At 35.1% G+C, this 15,788-nt stretch overlaps 1 protein-coding gene across 2 annotated transcripts in view; it reads right to left on the bottom strand.

The window, feature by feature from the left end:
- ZNHIT6 (zinc finger HIT-type containing 6) overlaps positions 1-15,788 on the bottom strand; it is a 65,948-nt gene that overhangs the window by 40,454 nt on the left and 9,706 nt on the right. For both annotated transcript variants that reach the window (XM_089920117.1, XM_022580936.2), the window contains exon 5: positions 15,303-15,406. In XM_089920117.1, coding sequence (XP_089776243.1) covers positions 15,303-15,406 — 104 coding nt within the window. The remainder of the gene's footprint in view (positions 1-15,302; positions 15,407-15,788) is intronic.

Raw genomic sequence — 15,788 nt, 5'->3', positions numbered from 1 at the left:
CACTAACAACAAAGGTTTTTAAAGAAGAGGGAAATGAGGGGCTTACAAGGAGATCTCTCATCCTACTATTTAACTCTAATAACTGTTTCTAGAGTATATTCAGGACATTAACTTTTTAGCCCTTGTTTGTAGTTATTAAGGAAAGTATTTCCTACTACTTTTGAGAAGTTCACTGACATAGTGCAGTTTAAATATGCCTGAAATTTTTACTTATGATTTTTAAACACAGGTGACTCCACGAGGTAAGCTAAAGCTAGATTTTCCACAAGTCTGATCTTCAGAATACTATACCACTTATTAAGTTAGAAAAGCCTACAGGTTATGAAGACTACCAGTAGATCCTTTTACCAGAGAGCACTAGCAAGTAGCAATAACAATAGTCATCCCCTGGTATCCTGGGGGAATTGGTTCAGTCCTTCTCCACACTCCACTGCACAGATACTAAAATTGAAGATGCTCAAGTCCTTTATATAAAATGGTGTAGTATTTGCATATAACCTACACACGCCCTTACATATACTTTATCTAAAAAAGTTTTTTTATTTAAAAAAATATTTGATTAATTAATATAGGCTGTGCTATGTGGGATCTTTTAGCTGTGGCATGCAGACTTCTTAGTTGCGGCATGCGAACTCCTAGTTGCAGCATGCATGCGGGATCTAGTTCCCCAACCAGGGATCGAACCCGGGCGCCCTGCACTGGGAGTGCGGAGTCTTACCCACTCGACCACCAGGGAAGTCCCCTCACATATACTTTAAATCATCTCTAGATTGCTTATAATACCTAATACAACATAAATGCTATGTAAACAGTTGCTGGTGTGCAGCAAATTCAAGTTTTGCTTTTTGGAACCTTCTGGAGATTTTTTCCCCCCAAATATTTTCAATCTGTGGTTGACTGAATCTGTAGATGCAGAACCTGCAGATACAGAGGGCTGACTAGTTTATTAAGTGCCTTTTGAATGTCATGCATTGTTCTAAATGTTTTATATGTGTTAATGTATTTCATTCTTGTAATTCTGTGGGATAAGTGCTATTATTTACAGGTGAGAACACTAAGGTAGAGAGAAGTTAGTCACTCCTCCAACACGATTATTCAGCTGGAAGGTGGCAGAGCTGGGATTTGAACCCAGGCAGCACATTAACTCCAGAGTCTATGCTCCAATCTAGTATACTATTATGAACTTTCCAGAAATGAACTTTCCAGAAATGAAAAGAAATGAAAGTTCATTTCATTATGAAATGAAAGTACTGGTAATTCAAATGGATCTCAATTATATTTTATTTTAAATATTTGCCTCCATATTTTAAAATCACTTTTAAGAGTTATAGTGGACATTTTGTCTCCTTGGCAACCCTTATCACCATCCTCGTTCCTAATCCATAACCATATTTTGATGAATGGATCCCATCCCTACCTCCAGGACTATACACTTAACTGTCTGGCTTAAGAAAATCACATCGTATGTCCTCCTGGACACAATGGTTCAGGATTGGGCAGATGACCTAGGCGGTCCACTCATGGTGAATTTCAGGTTTCCTGTTCAGTTATGCTGGGAAAGAAGCATTCCTAAATATTTACCTAAACTGTTACAAGGATTCAGCTGACACCATAGAAGATACAATGGAGAATCAGCAATAAACTGGGTCCTTCAAGATACAATTGAGTCATTGTACCTATTCACCCTGAAGTCCATCCAACCTCAGAACATTCAGTTATGAGAGCCAATAATACACCCTATTTATAGCTCAAACCGGTTTGAACTGAATATTTTATTTCATGAAAAATAAAGCATCCTAACTTTGATACAAGGGATTAAATTTTTCTTCCTAGATGTCATCTTGCATTTCTAAGCAACGGAAAAGATAGACTAATCTGTATATTGTCAACTGTTATAAAATTTGGACACAGCAAATAATACCTGATGGAATTTCAGGAAAAAGGCATTTTGTTCCACTATGGGTTACGAAATCTTATTTTAACTTAAAGCAGAAGGAAAATCTACAAAAATGTGAAACCCTTCAAGAAAAAACAAATGTACAAAATATCTACATAATTCTTCACTCATAGGCATTTTATCTTTTTGAAATGTATTTCAAGATCAAAATTTAAAGTTTCAAACATAAACGTAACTATACTTCATAAAAATAATCCATCTATTTTATTAGGATTGGTACCATAGTAAGTGTTTTTGGAAGAGTGAATACAAAGGATCTGTGTAGTTACTTAGCATGGATTAAAATTACTGGAACTGGGGAGAATCAAAACCATAATTTTATGTCTCACATCATTATGAAAATACTTTGAAAAGTTCCCGTTATATATTATATTTTGCTCTTTTAAAAATCAGTTTCACTACTACATGATAATAGGAAACAGGTTAAGTATGTGGTATTGGCTTCAGTAGACAGTATATTCAGAAAATGGATATAGTAGGTAAAGATCGAAATGAAAAAGTACATTTTGCTTCAAATAACTGTAAATACTTGAGCACTTAATAAAGCAGTTCTCCACTGGGAGTGGCATCAATCTCATTTGGAAGTGGCTAGGCAGTTTTGATTGTTCCAAGGCTGGGAAGCACTTTAGGCATATAGCGGGTGGGGACCAGAAATGCTAACCTTCCTGTAATGCACGGGACAGTCCCACACAACAAAAATTGTCCTGTTCAAAACGCCAATAGAGCCCCTACTAAGAAACACCAGAACACAGAAAGGATAGCAGATATGTGCATAACAAAAACTGAATACCAGCACTAAATGCCAGCATCTGTTTCACATTAACTTTGGAGAAAATATGTACTATAGGAACTCTGGCAAAGGAGAAAAAATGGAGAAGATGAACTACCATGTGTACTTTCACAGATGTCTAGGAAATATGAAAGGGGAAGACATTCAAGGATTAAGAATATAACCAGCCTGGGCACATTTAGTTGAATATATTAGGAAATACATATACATACAATATAATATATAACTGGAACTTTTCAAAGTATTTTCATAATGATGTGAGACATAAAATTATGGTTTTCATTCTCCCCAGTTTCAGGTGGGGACAACTATGAAGATCCACTATTTGGTATGGATCCTTTAGAGGAACAGGAACGTATTCTGCTTAAAGTATGGCTCTATCTCAACTCCCTGGCATGGCATATAAGGTCCTGCAAGGCCCAGCCCCAGTGGGGCTATCTCCAGTCTTATCCCCTACCACTTCCCAACTCCCACCCTAGTTTCTAGATATACCAGACTACTTACATTGTCTTCAATTTGCTACTCTTTTTGCATTTGATATTCTCACCATAGACTATCCTTCCCTCTGTCTGGATAAAACCCTAGACTTAAAAACTCCTCCTTGTCCTTCAATAATTTGCTCAAATTCTATCTTCTCTTGGGAGGACTTTCCAGTCCCCAGCTCCTGAGGAATAACACTTCCCCAAGGCTGGGGCACTGAGCCCTCCTTTGTGCTCCCACAACGCTCCATGTATCTTCCATCAGAGCATTCACCACACTACGTTATGAGTTTGCTGTCTTGTCTTCCCACTGAACTACTTGAGAAGAAGGACAGTGACTTACTGGCATATAAGTCAGTGGTTTTTAGGTAGAGATAAACATCAGAATCACCTAGTGCCTTTTTTTTTTTTTAAATTAAAGACAAATTATTTTAGAGCCCTTTAGGTGCACAGCAAAATCAAGAGGAAGGTACAGGTTTCCCATATATCCTCTGCCCCTACATATGCACAGCCTCATCTGGTTCTTTTATAATGTAAAGATACCTAAGCTCTACCCTAGGCTCAATGACTCAGGAATTCTGTTGGTCGGGCCCAGGTATCTGCATTTTGAAATTGTCCCAGTTAATTCTGATGTATACTCTAGATTGAAAACCACAAAACTGGCACATTATTGTCCGCATCTTACAAATAAGGCAATGGGCACAGAGAGGTAAATAACTTGCCAAGAAAACTCCCTTACACATAAAAATTAAATTAAATTTTGTCATGTTTAATACAAAATAAACATTTGAAAATTATTAAATATATTATTATTCCTCTTTTAAAAAGTAAAGACAGTGAGGAAGACCCTTCATTATTTTGGGTAATGAGAAATACTTGAAAGAGATATTTCCAACTGCCTGAAAAGTAGCAATTTCAAATGGCAGGGGGATAAAGAAAGGAAGGTAATTTTAGGCCATGGAATAGAGTACAACACTTGAGAGCTTCAGGCAGTCCATCCAAAGCCACATGAGATGACACATTTCACCTACTGGCAGTCCTGCCTATGACCAGTGAAGGTATCTCTGAACTAATGACTCCTGTGGGTACAAGAAGCATTAAAAGATTCTGAGCAGGTGACCATCATACTAAAAACATGCTTTAGGAACATGTATCTGGCATCAATGTGTAAGAGTGACTGAGGTGAGAAGACACTGAAGGTAGGGAGAGCTCTCAGAAGTTCCCCAATAGTCCCAGGTGAGACCAGTTGGGCCTGCATGGGAGAGGACAGCTGATAGTTGCTGCGGTGAAGGAAGTGGAAAGGGACTCATTACTGAGGCATATCATGAAGAAGCAGACTTGGTGACTGAGGAAAGACTTCCCTAACTGAACCAGTATGGGGACCCTGATACGATCAAGAATGTTTGGTTTCCATTTGTATGAATGCTGGCTAACTGTTGCTGTGGAAAGATATACCCTCTGTGATGCTGTGGCATAAGAACCTCCTTCTTACCATTGTCTACATGGCCCCAGTAAGGAAATACCTGATTGACTGAGGAACCATTAGAAAACCAGTGTGAAAGAATAGAAGTGTTAAGTCCTTGCTGTTGCTTTGAAATTTTTTCATCAGACTGTATCAAAGCAGTTACTGGAGAGAAACCATAGAGCTAATCATTTTACATTAGTTAACAAGTTTGTACTGAGCACCTATTATGTAATCCCACCAAATCGACCTCTCTCACCATGACCACAACTGCTAAATCCATTTCATTTTCCTTTGCTCTTTTCTAAAGTTAGTTTGCAACAAAGTACAAACCTATACTACTTATAAGACACCATACCCCCCCAAAAAAACCAAACCCACAAAACCTGTGCTTTAAGAAATGTATTGCCACATAATTGTTTAAAGAAAAAAGTGCTACTGACATTAATACAGAAGTGGATAGGTATATCATCACAATAAAATTTGAATACTGTAATTTTATGCAAAGAGCAAAAAGTAATTAAAAAAATTTTTTTATTTAAGTAGAGTTGATTTACAATGCTGTGCCGATCTCTGCTGTACAGCAAAGTGACTCAGTTACACACATACAGACATTCTTACAAAAAGTAATTTTAAGAATCTATAAAAGGTTATTTCTTTACAAGAGAGACATCTAGTGGCTAGCTTCTAAAATAGGACTGGAGCTCAAATAGCAATTCACACTGTTGTTTAATAATGGGCACACTTCCACTATCTTAATACTCTAAGTTTAAGAGAGACCCCTAGACAGAGAGCCTAAGAACTCTGGGCCGAAAGGAAGATAGCAACTCAGTTCTAAGCTGACAGTTGTAAAGGAATGAAGAAGGACTGGGCTGCTTCGAAATGAGGATCGAGGTCATGTGGAGACAAACTGCCAGAAGACAAAGGTCAAAAGTTGGGTCCATTCCTAGGGAATGGGAGGTTAGACCACACAAGAGAGTACATGCCTGGAGTTAAGCTAAAGATATTATTGGGGAGGAGTCTCTCAATCTAATTCTTTTTTCCAAATGACAAGTCAAAATATATTCCCCCTCACTGCTGAATCCTCAGGTCCAAATAGCCAGGAAAATAAAAGGAGAGACTTAGGCAACCAAACGAGATGTGATATTCAAACACAACCAAGATAATCTCCAGGTTTGCTATCCATGGCTTTCTGTAGCAAAACACTAAAACACAACTGAAAAGATGCAGCCATGGATAAAAACATGGAATTTTATATGACAGTATCAGAATACTTTTCAAAGACTATTGAATATATTTACAACTCAAAATGTATAATGGTCCTGCCCACATCCATCAATGTCTTTTAAAATTATTATTTTAAAAATTCATTTATTTATTCTTAAAATAAGTATTACATGCACATGGTCTAAAATTCAAAAAAGGTACAAAAGGGCACGTAATTCCCATCCCTGTCACCCTCTACCCAATTTCCCTCCCTTAAGATAACTACTATTAATAGTTTAATATAAGTATATACGGATATAACCTTTACTTTTCACACAATGGTAGCACGCAATGAACATAGTTCTGTATCTATCTTTATTCACTTAGTATTTCTGGCAACCATTCCAATATTCATACATTTAGAGCTGCTGAATTTTTTCCCCATTTTAAAGGCGTACCATAATTTATTTAAGTAGTCCACTATTGATGGATATTTAGATTCATACTACTCTTTTGCTATTACAAACAATGTTGCACCATATGTATGGTTATATATATCAGATAAATTCCTAAAAGTAGAATTGTTAGGTGAACAAGTAATTATCATGCCTTCCTGATCCATCTATCTTCGACAACTGACCTTCCCTTTGGGGCCACTACTTATTTTAGGCAATTAGGGCAACTTGGCGGAGAAGATCATCTGAAAACTCTCTCAAGGCGCACAATAAGAAATCCTGGAGAAATACAGCAAACATACTGAGCTCAACAAAAAGTATGAAAAATATTCAGGGGCCAAAAGGAAGCAGGAACTAAAAACCATAGTGGAATGTGGAAGCTATACCTGCTCTGGAGGCCTTTGCTTCCAAGTAATCAAGAGGCTTGGTAACCAAAAGGCTTATGTTTCAACAGCCACTGCGGGACATGAGACAAGATACTGATCTCACATAAGCTGGAGACCTCAAACTGAGATCACTGCATAAAACTATGCAGTGAAAGAGTGAACCAGAAAAATTCTGCCAACCAGCAAACGGAGACAATGAGGAAACCTGTCCACCTCAGCTTGAGGTCTAAGGAGAGGAGGTATAGGAGGTGGGGGAAAGGTTTCAATTGAGAATGAATAAGTATGGACTCCTCAAATAGGTTTGGGGTTCAAATTATTATCAGTAGTATAGTCTGATAAACTTCAGACTAAGAAATTAAAGAGGGTTCTGGATTGGTGCGATGGGTATCTGGCATAAGCAAATGCATACCACCTCCTACATGAACTTGAGTTCATAATTACATTTTAGAAAAAAACAAGCAAACAAGCCATCAAAATGAAGAGTCAGCAGAAACAGCAGACAGCAGTAACAAATTTCCAAGAAATTCAGACAATTATTTACACAAATAACAAATGCACTAAATTACTGAATAAAAAGGGAGGTTAAAACATGAGAAAGGAATACATTCTACCTAAAAGGCCAGGTAGATTTGGGAAAGGAACAGAACTTCAAGAAATGAAAAGTGTAACTGAAACACAAACAAAAAGCCCACTCAGTACATGGGCTAAATATCAGATTAATTAGACACAGCTAAGGAGGGAAAGTGACTTGGTTGATACACCTGAATGAATTACCCAGAATGTAGGTAAGACCGACAAAGAAATAAAAAATTAAGATAATGTATTAGAATTTTCCAGAATTATGCAGAAAGCAGAGCAAATCCAAAGGAAGATAAATCACCCCAAAGACAAAAGTGAAGAACTTAAAAGCAACTGACATAGAAAGATTGTATAAAACATCAGTGTTCTCAATAATGGCAAAAGAAGTAAGAAAACAGTGGAATAAATAAACTGAAGTACTAAAATAAATGTCAACTTGAGATACTTCATATTCAGCTAAACTATCATTCAAAAGTAAGGGTGACCTATATGATTCATATATATGAAATTTTAAAACAGGCAAAATTCATCTTCAGGGTGAAAATTAGAATAGGTTATCTGAGGAGGAGAGGAGATAACTAGGAAAAACCTTTCTTGGGTGATGGTAATATTTTATATATTTACAGGGACTGGGTTATACTGGTATATGCATTTGTCAAAACGCAACAAATATACACTTAAGATTTGTACATTTTATTGCCTGTAAATTTTACGTCAATAGGAAACGTGAGCTTCATATCTTTCAGACAACTATTTAAACTCCAACATTATTTTTTAACTGAACATACTCAATATCATGGATGTCATTCCATGACAATACATCTGTATCTAACTGTTTTTGTTTAATGGTTGCATAGAATTCCACTGTATGAAGGCATCATTATTAACTTAGCTCAGCCCAATACTGAGGGATACTCGAAGCTGTTGCCAGTTTTTACACTATTAAAAACAATGTTGCAATAGATATACATGTACATATATCTCTGTGAACTGTACTAATACATTTGAGGCTAAATTCCTTGAGTAGGCAGGTATAACATTTTTAGAAATATTGTCTTCTAAAATGACACCTAAGTTTTACTCTCAAGAACAGTGGAAGAAGAAAATGGTCTGGCTAGCTCATACCTTCATTATATCAGATATTGTTAATATATGCTTGTCAGACACATATTGTGTGTGTGTGTGTATGTATATGTATACATCTTTCTATGACCATCTATTCTTATCCTTTGCCCCTTTTCCTAATTAGTTACTAGTCTTTTTTATTAATGTGTAAGCACTGTCATATATGTTTAAAGATTTTTTTTGGAAGCGGGTCTGGTAGTCTTTTGATTTTATTATGGTCTTTTTTGGCCAATTTTTTAAAAAAAATTATGTAAATTTAGTTTTTTTTCTTTTATGGCTTTGGATGGGATGTTCCTCTCATCAAAATTATGAAAATATTCCCATATTTTTAATTTCATTTTAAGTTTAAGATTTTACTAACATAATGTTGTAGGTCACTTATTCTTCAAAAATAAACTTATTCATAGAAAAAGAGATCAGATTTCTGGTTACCAGAGAGAGGGGAGGAGGGGGAATTGGACAAAGGTAGTCAAAAGGTACAAACTTCCAGTTATAAGATAAATAAATACTAGGGATGTAATATACAACATGGTAAATATAATCAAGGTTGTTGTGTGTTATGTATGAAAGTTGTTCAAAGAGTAAATCCCAAGCACTCTCATCACAAGAAAAAATTTTTTTTTCTATTTCTTTAATTTTGTATCTATGAGATGACGGATGTTCATGAAATTTATTGTGATAATCACTTCATGATATATGTAAATCAAATCACTATGCTGTACACCTTACACTTATACAGTGCTGTATGTCAATTATATCTCAATAAAACGGGAAGAAAAAGATTTTAATTCCACCTGGAAGTTCCGGTAAAAAAACTGTCAAATGGCAAACAGTGTCAACCCCATTTATTGAATAAGTCATTCTCTGTATTAATTTGAAATACTATCTGATCATATACTAGAGTGCCAAATAGCCTCATGTCTATTCTCTGTTATCTGAACTAACTGTTCATTTCTACATCAACACCATAAAACTTTATTAAAATTTCATACATTTTAATGAGTCCAGCCTTATTACTTTCTTTTCCCAGGTTCTCCTGGTTGGTGCTTCTCCCACGTTTACTCTTCCAAATGAACTTAAGTCATTTTTATCATGAATCCTTTCCTTCTCCAAAAAAAAAATTAAAAAATCCGAAATCAAAACCAAACAACATCCCATTAATATTTTCATTGGGATCACATCAGATTTAAAGATCACTCATTTAAGAAATAAATGTTATTTCTATAATATTGAGTCTCTTAATAACATGGTCCTTTCCCCCCATTTGCTCAACTCTTTTAAGCCATTCAGTAGAATTTAAGTTTTCTTTATAGAGATCTTTCATATTTCTTTCAATAGTTTTTGATTAGCATTGGGTGAAAGTAAACATCAAGTTACATGCCCCGCGTAAGAGATGAGGCAGAGAAGTTACCTTTGAAAGAGTCACAATTTAAAAGAAGTAGTTTGGGATCTGCTATAAAATAAGTAGGGGAGCCTTATATTGCACACATTTCCTTACTAAGCTCCTCTATTTTTAACAAAGAATGTCTTTTCCGTATTGGCTCAACTTATTCTTAATATAAGCATCCCTTAACTTTTCTTTGTTCATTAAAGTTATCCATTATGACATTCCAGCAAATTCACCAGTCCTCTAAAATTTGTTGCTACTGATATTAAATACACTTTTGACATCACAGGCTGGTTAGTGTTATATGCCACTTTGACTATAAAATGAAAATTATGGTTCCTAGTCTTAGAAAAATTCACATATCACATAATTTTGCATATGATTTTAAGAGATTTGAAGTCATACTGGTCAAAAACTCCTACCATAAAGGATGCCTGGCTTAAAATGAACCTATGATTCTAAGGTACCTAATGCACTTGCTACCACATAACCTGCTGTTAGTCCTACAGAGGTAATTCAAGCAGAATGTGCTTTAGTCACACTTCATATGGGGCTATTTAATTGTTTTTAAAAAACGTTTTACTTTCAAGTAATTTCAAACTTTACAGAAAAGTTACAAAAACACCACAAAGAATTCTTCACTCAGAATGCTCAAAAGTTACCACTGGAACATTTAATTTTTTTTTTTAACATCTTTATTGGAGTATAATTGCTTTATAATGTTGTGTTAGTTTCTGCTGTATAACAAAGTGAATCAGCTATATGTATACATATATCCCCATATCTCCTCCCTCTTGCATCTCCCTCCCACCCTCCCTATCCCACCCCTCTAGGTGGTCACAAAGCACTGAGCTGATCTCCCCGTGCAATGCAGCTGCTTCCCACTAGCTATCTACTTTACATTTAGTAGTGTATATATGTCAGTGCTACTCTCTCACTTCGTCCCACTTCCCCTTCCCCGTGTCCTCAAGTCCATTCTCTACGTCTGCATCTTTATTCCTGTCCTGCCCCTAGGTTCATCAGAACCATTTTTTCTTTTTTTTTTTTTTTAGGTTCCATATATATGTGTTAGCATACGGTATTTGTTTTTCTCTTTCCGACTTACTTCACTCTGTATGACAGACTCTAGGTCCGTCCACCTCACTACAAATAACTCAATTTCGTTTCTTTTTATGGCTGAGTAATATTCCATTGCATATATGTGCCACATCTTCTTTATCCATTCATCTGTTGCTTCCATGTCCTGGCTATTGTAAATAGTGCTGCAATGAACACTGTGGAACATTTAATTTTTAAGAACTTCAGTTTGAGTTTTTGTGTATACTGTAGCTCAAGCTGCTTAAACAAACAAAGGAACAATTTAATACCTAGGGAGTAATTATCTTAGTACAGGACCAAGATTGCATACGAACAATTCCAAACCCTGAATCTCTGAAATTGAAAAATTTTCATAACTCCTCCAGCAGCAGAAACCTGACTGAGCTCATTTACAGTCATTATTTTCCCATTAAAATGTAAACATTTGTAGGTTTCACTGCAGAAATAGTATTGTTTGATTACATAATGCTGCCCCAGACCTACTAGGGATGAATATAATATAGTAAACATAACATATCCTCAAAGATTTCCAGTAAGAGAATGCAGATCGTTTATTATCATTGCACATTATCTACTAAGTGCCAGGTATTAATTTAGGTATTATTTCATTTACTCCCCTCAACAACCCAGTAAATTCGCTCTTGCCTGAGGTCACCTTGAACCATATGTAGAGGCAATATTCAAATTCAGGTTTATCTCAGTCAAAACCTTAACCACTTTTGAAAGTTTAAAAAAGCATTGAAAACAAGTCTCTTAAAAACACAATACTGGTGATGTGGGAGGTAAAGATAATTCTTTGATAAGATGTAGCATCCTCTTCTTCCCTCCTTCCAGCAAATAACACTACGATCATCTAAAATTTTTACCGTTTTCATATGAATGTCTGAGAAAACACAGATATCACAAAAAAGGTACTTCTAAATGCCTTCCTTCACTTTTCCCCCCTAAGAGTTAAGTACAGGACCATATATATTTATCTTGCTACTTATATATCACCTTTTAGCAATCAAAATTTTCTGCAATCCTGATCTTGCCAAACATCAAGTTCAATAAGTATGTCTTCCGTATTCATCTAAATCAGTGGCTCTCAAATTTTGCCTCTCCCCACTGCCCCCATCCCAGGGGATGTGTGTGTGTGTGTGTGTGTGTGTGTGTGTGACCAAAATCTAGTCAGTAGAAGCCAGGGATGCTGCTAAACATCCTATAATACACACGCCAGCCACTCACGACAAAGAACTCTGTGGCTCAAAACATCACAGTGCCAAGATAAGGAATCATGATCTAAATCACTGATGAAAATGCTGAACAAGAATGAACAAAATATAGGAACACACTAAAGAGATTTCCAAGCTGACTATCAACCAACTAAGCAAAATATTCTAAGTATGGCTATCAACTAACAGGGAATTCACCTTAATGCTTTACTATTCAAACATCCAAACAGACATTTTAAATTCAGTTCGTGGCATTTTCCATTTATAAATAATAATGGGCAATTTAACAAAGAATAGAAAAATTCGGTTCCATAGAGTTCAATTATTTATTTCACCAAATTATTTTGAATTATTTATTTCACCAAAATAGTTATAAGAACGAAAGATCATCTTACTACCACAGATTGGATTAAGTCAAACTTCACTCTTGAATTTTAAGATATTATTCTGAAACACGTGGCCAAATATTCCATATCTAAGTAGCAATTAAATAAAATCAAATTAAAACAAAATATCATTTCCACTTTCCAAAATAGCAACAAAATTTTTTAAAAAAGAGACAACTCAGTGCTAGTGAGATGTTTAAACAGGTATTCTCATTTACTACAAATGGAAATGAAAACTGGCTTATCCCAAGTTTATTATTACTAGCCCTACTTTATAGATGAGGAAACTGAAGCACAAAAAGTTAGGTGGCTTAGCTTAATATCACATGGCTAGGAAGCAGCTGGTTAGAAATCTGAACCCAGGCAACCTAGCTCCAGTTTGTGCTCTTAACCACTCCATTTTACTGTCTCTATGTTTTATAGAATTCTTTTTACAACTCTTTAAGATGCATCAAAAATGACTGGAAGACAAAATTAAGGGTGAAAAGACTGGTGAAAACATTTACAATGCACGCAACAGATCAAGATGAGATATAAGCAGGCACATTAAATGAAAAAATTCAACTGTTCAACCTCTAATCAGATATGCAAAAAAGTCTAATAATATTCAATTAAAGTGCAGTATAACTAAAATAGGCACTCATACATTTTTGTGGAAGGTACAAAGTGGTACTTTTTTGGGGAGGACAATTTGGAGTTTCCTTCCAAAGTATAAATGCATGTAGTCTCTGACCCACTTTCTAGGAATTGATCATACAGAAAAAGTCACATAAGCACACAAAACAATTTATTCAAGGATGTTTATAACAGCATTATTTGTAATAATTAAAATCTAGAAATTAGCTAAAAATGTTCATGAATATAGGAATAAATAAATTAGGATACAGTCATAGTTGAAATATACTACTTAAACAAAGTGAGGCAGATTTGCATTAACAAGTAAGATGTCCATAATATATTGTTAAATAGAAAAAAGCTAGCTGTAGAAAAAAGTGTATGCCTTTATTCACATAGATGAATAATGTTTAACTTGAGGAGAGTCATGTAACTTTTTATACTTTTATATAAGTATTTAATATTATGTTTTACTTTATTAATTGAAAAAAGGACACATGATTAGAAGAAAACAAAATATTATCAGTGGTTGTCTCTGCGTAGTGGAATTAAAGGTGCTATTTTTCCTTTAATTTTTTTAATGATGAGGATGTATTACTTTTACAATTGCTACTATATGCTGATTCCTTCCTACACTCCAGTTAGTGTCTAGGTAAATTAATACACTAAGGTCACAACTACACAGTAGCTATCATTAGCTCCATTTTACAGATGTGAAAGCAGCTAAGAAATTGACTCTAAAGTCTACTGTGTACTATGTTGCTAAGCTCCGCATGGGAAGACACTAAAAATATAAGAAAATCAAGCCCAAATCATTGTAAATTCATGAGTAAAAGGCATAATGCAAGAAGAGTCCAATTTGCCATTTCAGAGATCTGAGGTGTTCCAAAATAACAGTATAAATTTGTGTTCTGAACCCAGAAAATACACCGAATGTAGTATTCTTGGAAAAAACTTCCCACATACATTCATGTGTCTAGAGACCCCAAAATTAAAATTTTGAGGCTATATTAGTAGTAGTAAAACCATTCTGAATGGTTTCTTTCATAAAACAGGAATACATTTTATATTTCAGATGGCACAAACCAGTTATCTTAAATTTCAAACAAATTATGTCTATTTCTAAATATGTCAGTTTCAAAATACACAAAAGAATCATCTCATATTTGATAAATGCAAAGTATTACTTTACTCCTAGAAACCAACCAAAAAAAGGGAAAACCACCTTTACAAATATTTGTCTTGAAACATATAAAATAAGTGGATAACACCATTCTCTAATAATATAATATCTTCTGAAAAGATGGAAGGTTTATTAGAATAATTCTGATCATTCTGTCTCTTTAATTTATGTAGTAAAATTGTGAGGGAAGCTTACAGTTTACCTAGTACAACCCCCACCATTATGCAGATGCAGCCCGGAGAAAAGAAGTAATTTGCTCAAGGCCTCACAGTTACTAAGAGGCTGAAGCGGTGAGGACTCACTCAGGTTTTTGGACTCTAAATCCAGAATATTGACTTTTGAAAGGTATTATCCAATAATTTAGTGGGCTACTTATAGTACTTTGGGATCCTGTTCTTTTCTGTACTACTGGGGCCTTTTTGAAGCAGCACTTTCAGAGAGCAGGAAACTCATCTCTAATGTATTATCTGTATTCACAGATTCACTACAGACTAAATGTTTTCCAAGTTCCCCTTCTTCTCCATCACTGGCTCTCAAATGAAATTCTATTTGGAATCCCAAAGTAAAAGGATTATAAAAGCCAAGCTGCTCTGGTTAAAAATATGCAGGAATTCTGCTTTGACTTATTGCTTTGTACTCGAAGCTTCTGAAATACTTTCACGGTATCTTAGGTCTCAGAGAGAAGGACAGACACGTACACACACTCTCTTCTCTCTCTCTCCATCTCTCACCACACACACACACACACACACACACACACACAGCAAACCCAAACTGTTATTAAAGTCACATGACATAAAATTAGCATAAGTTCCTAAATGTTTATTTCCAATTTGTGCAGTCATCTTGTCCTGTACCAATAACAAACACCTCACAGACCACACTTTGAGTAGCAATGTTCTATAGTAAACCAAATCTTAAAAGATGTTCCTAATCAAATCAGAACATCTGATATACTAAGAAAGAAGTCAGACACTTACTTCTTATCAAAAAATGTGGAATTTTCTTTCCTTTTGGTGAATCCATTGGGTAGAAGTTTTAAGTTAATAGCTTGCTTTCGAGCACGATTTTTCATAAAGTACATCTAACAACCAGAAACAAATAGGCAAATTAATATTAAAATGCCTTAAATTCCAAAAGCACGTAAAACAATGTTCAAAACATAATAGTTAAGATTTATTGAGTACTTATGTTTCACAAACTGCCCTAAACAGCAATGTCTCATTTAATCCTCACAATACTATGAGGCAGGTACTATTATTACTCCCATTTCTGCTATTTCAGCTATTTCTGAGATGTAAAGCCTACATTCAAATCCAGGTCTGTCTAATTCCAGAGCCTGTGATTTTAACCATATACTCTATAAGCCAAAAGAAGAATTTTATGGGGCTTTAAAAAATACAGGTTTTAGCAATCACAGGGATTACCTATACAGTTCTTTCTTTTTTTACTGATGGTTTCATACC

This window comes from Delphinapterus leucas, chromosome 1, assembly GCF_059928025.1.
Source record: "Delphinapterus leucas isolate spDelLeu-1000000601 "Yukka" chromosome 1, BTC_Dleu_Yukka2, whole genome shotgun sequence".
Taxonomy (NCBI): Eukaryota; Metazoa; Chordata; class Mammalia; order Artiodactyla; family Monodontidae; genus Delphinapterus; species Delphinapterus leucas.
Note: the sequence above shows the minus strand (reverse complement) of the source record. Positions and strands in the feature narration are given on the sequence as shown.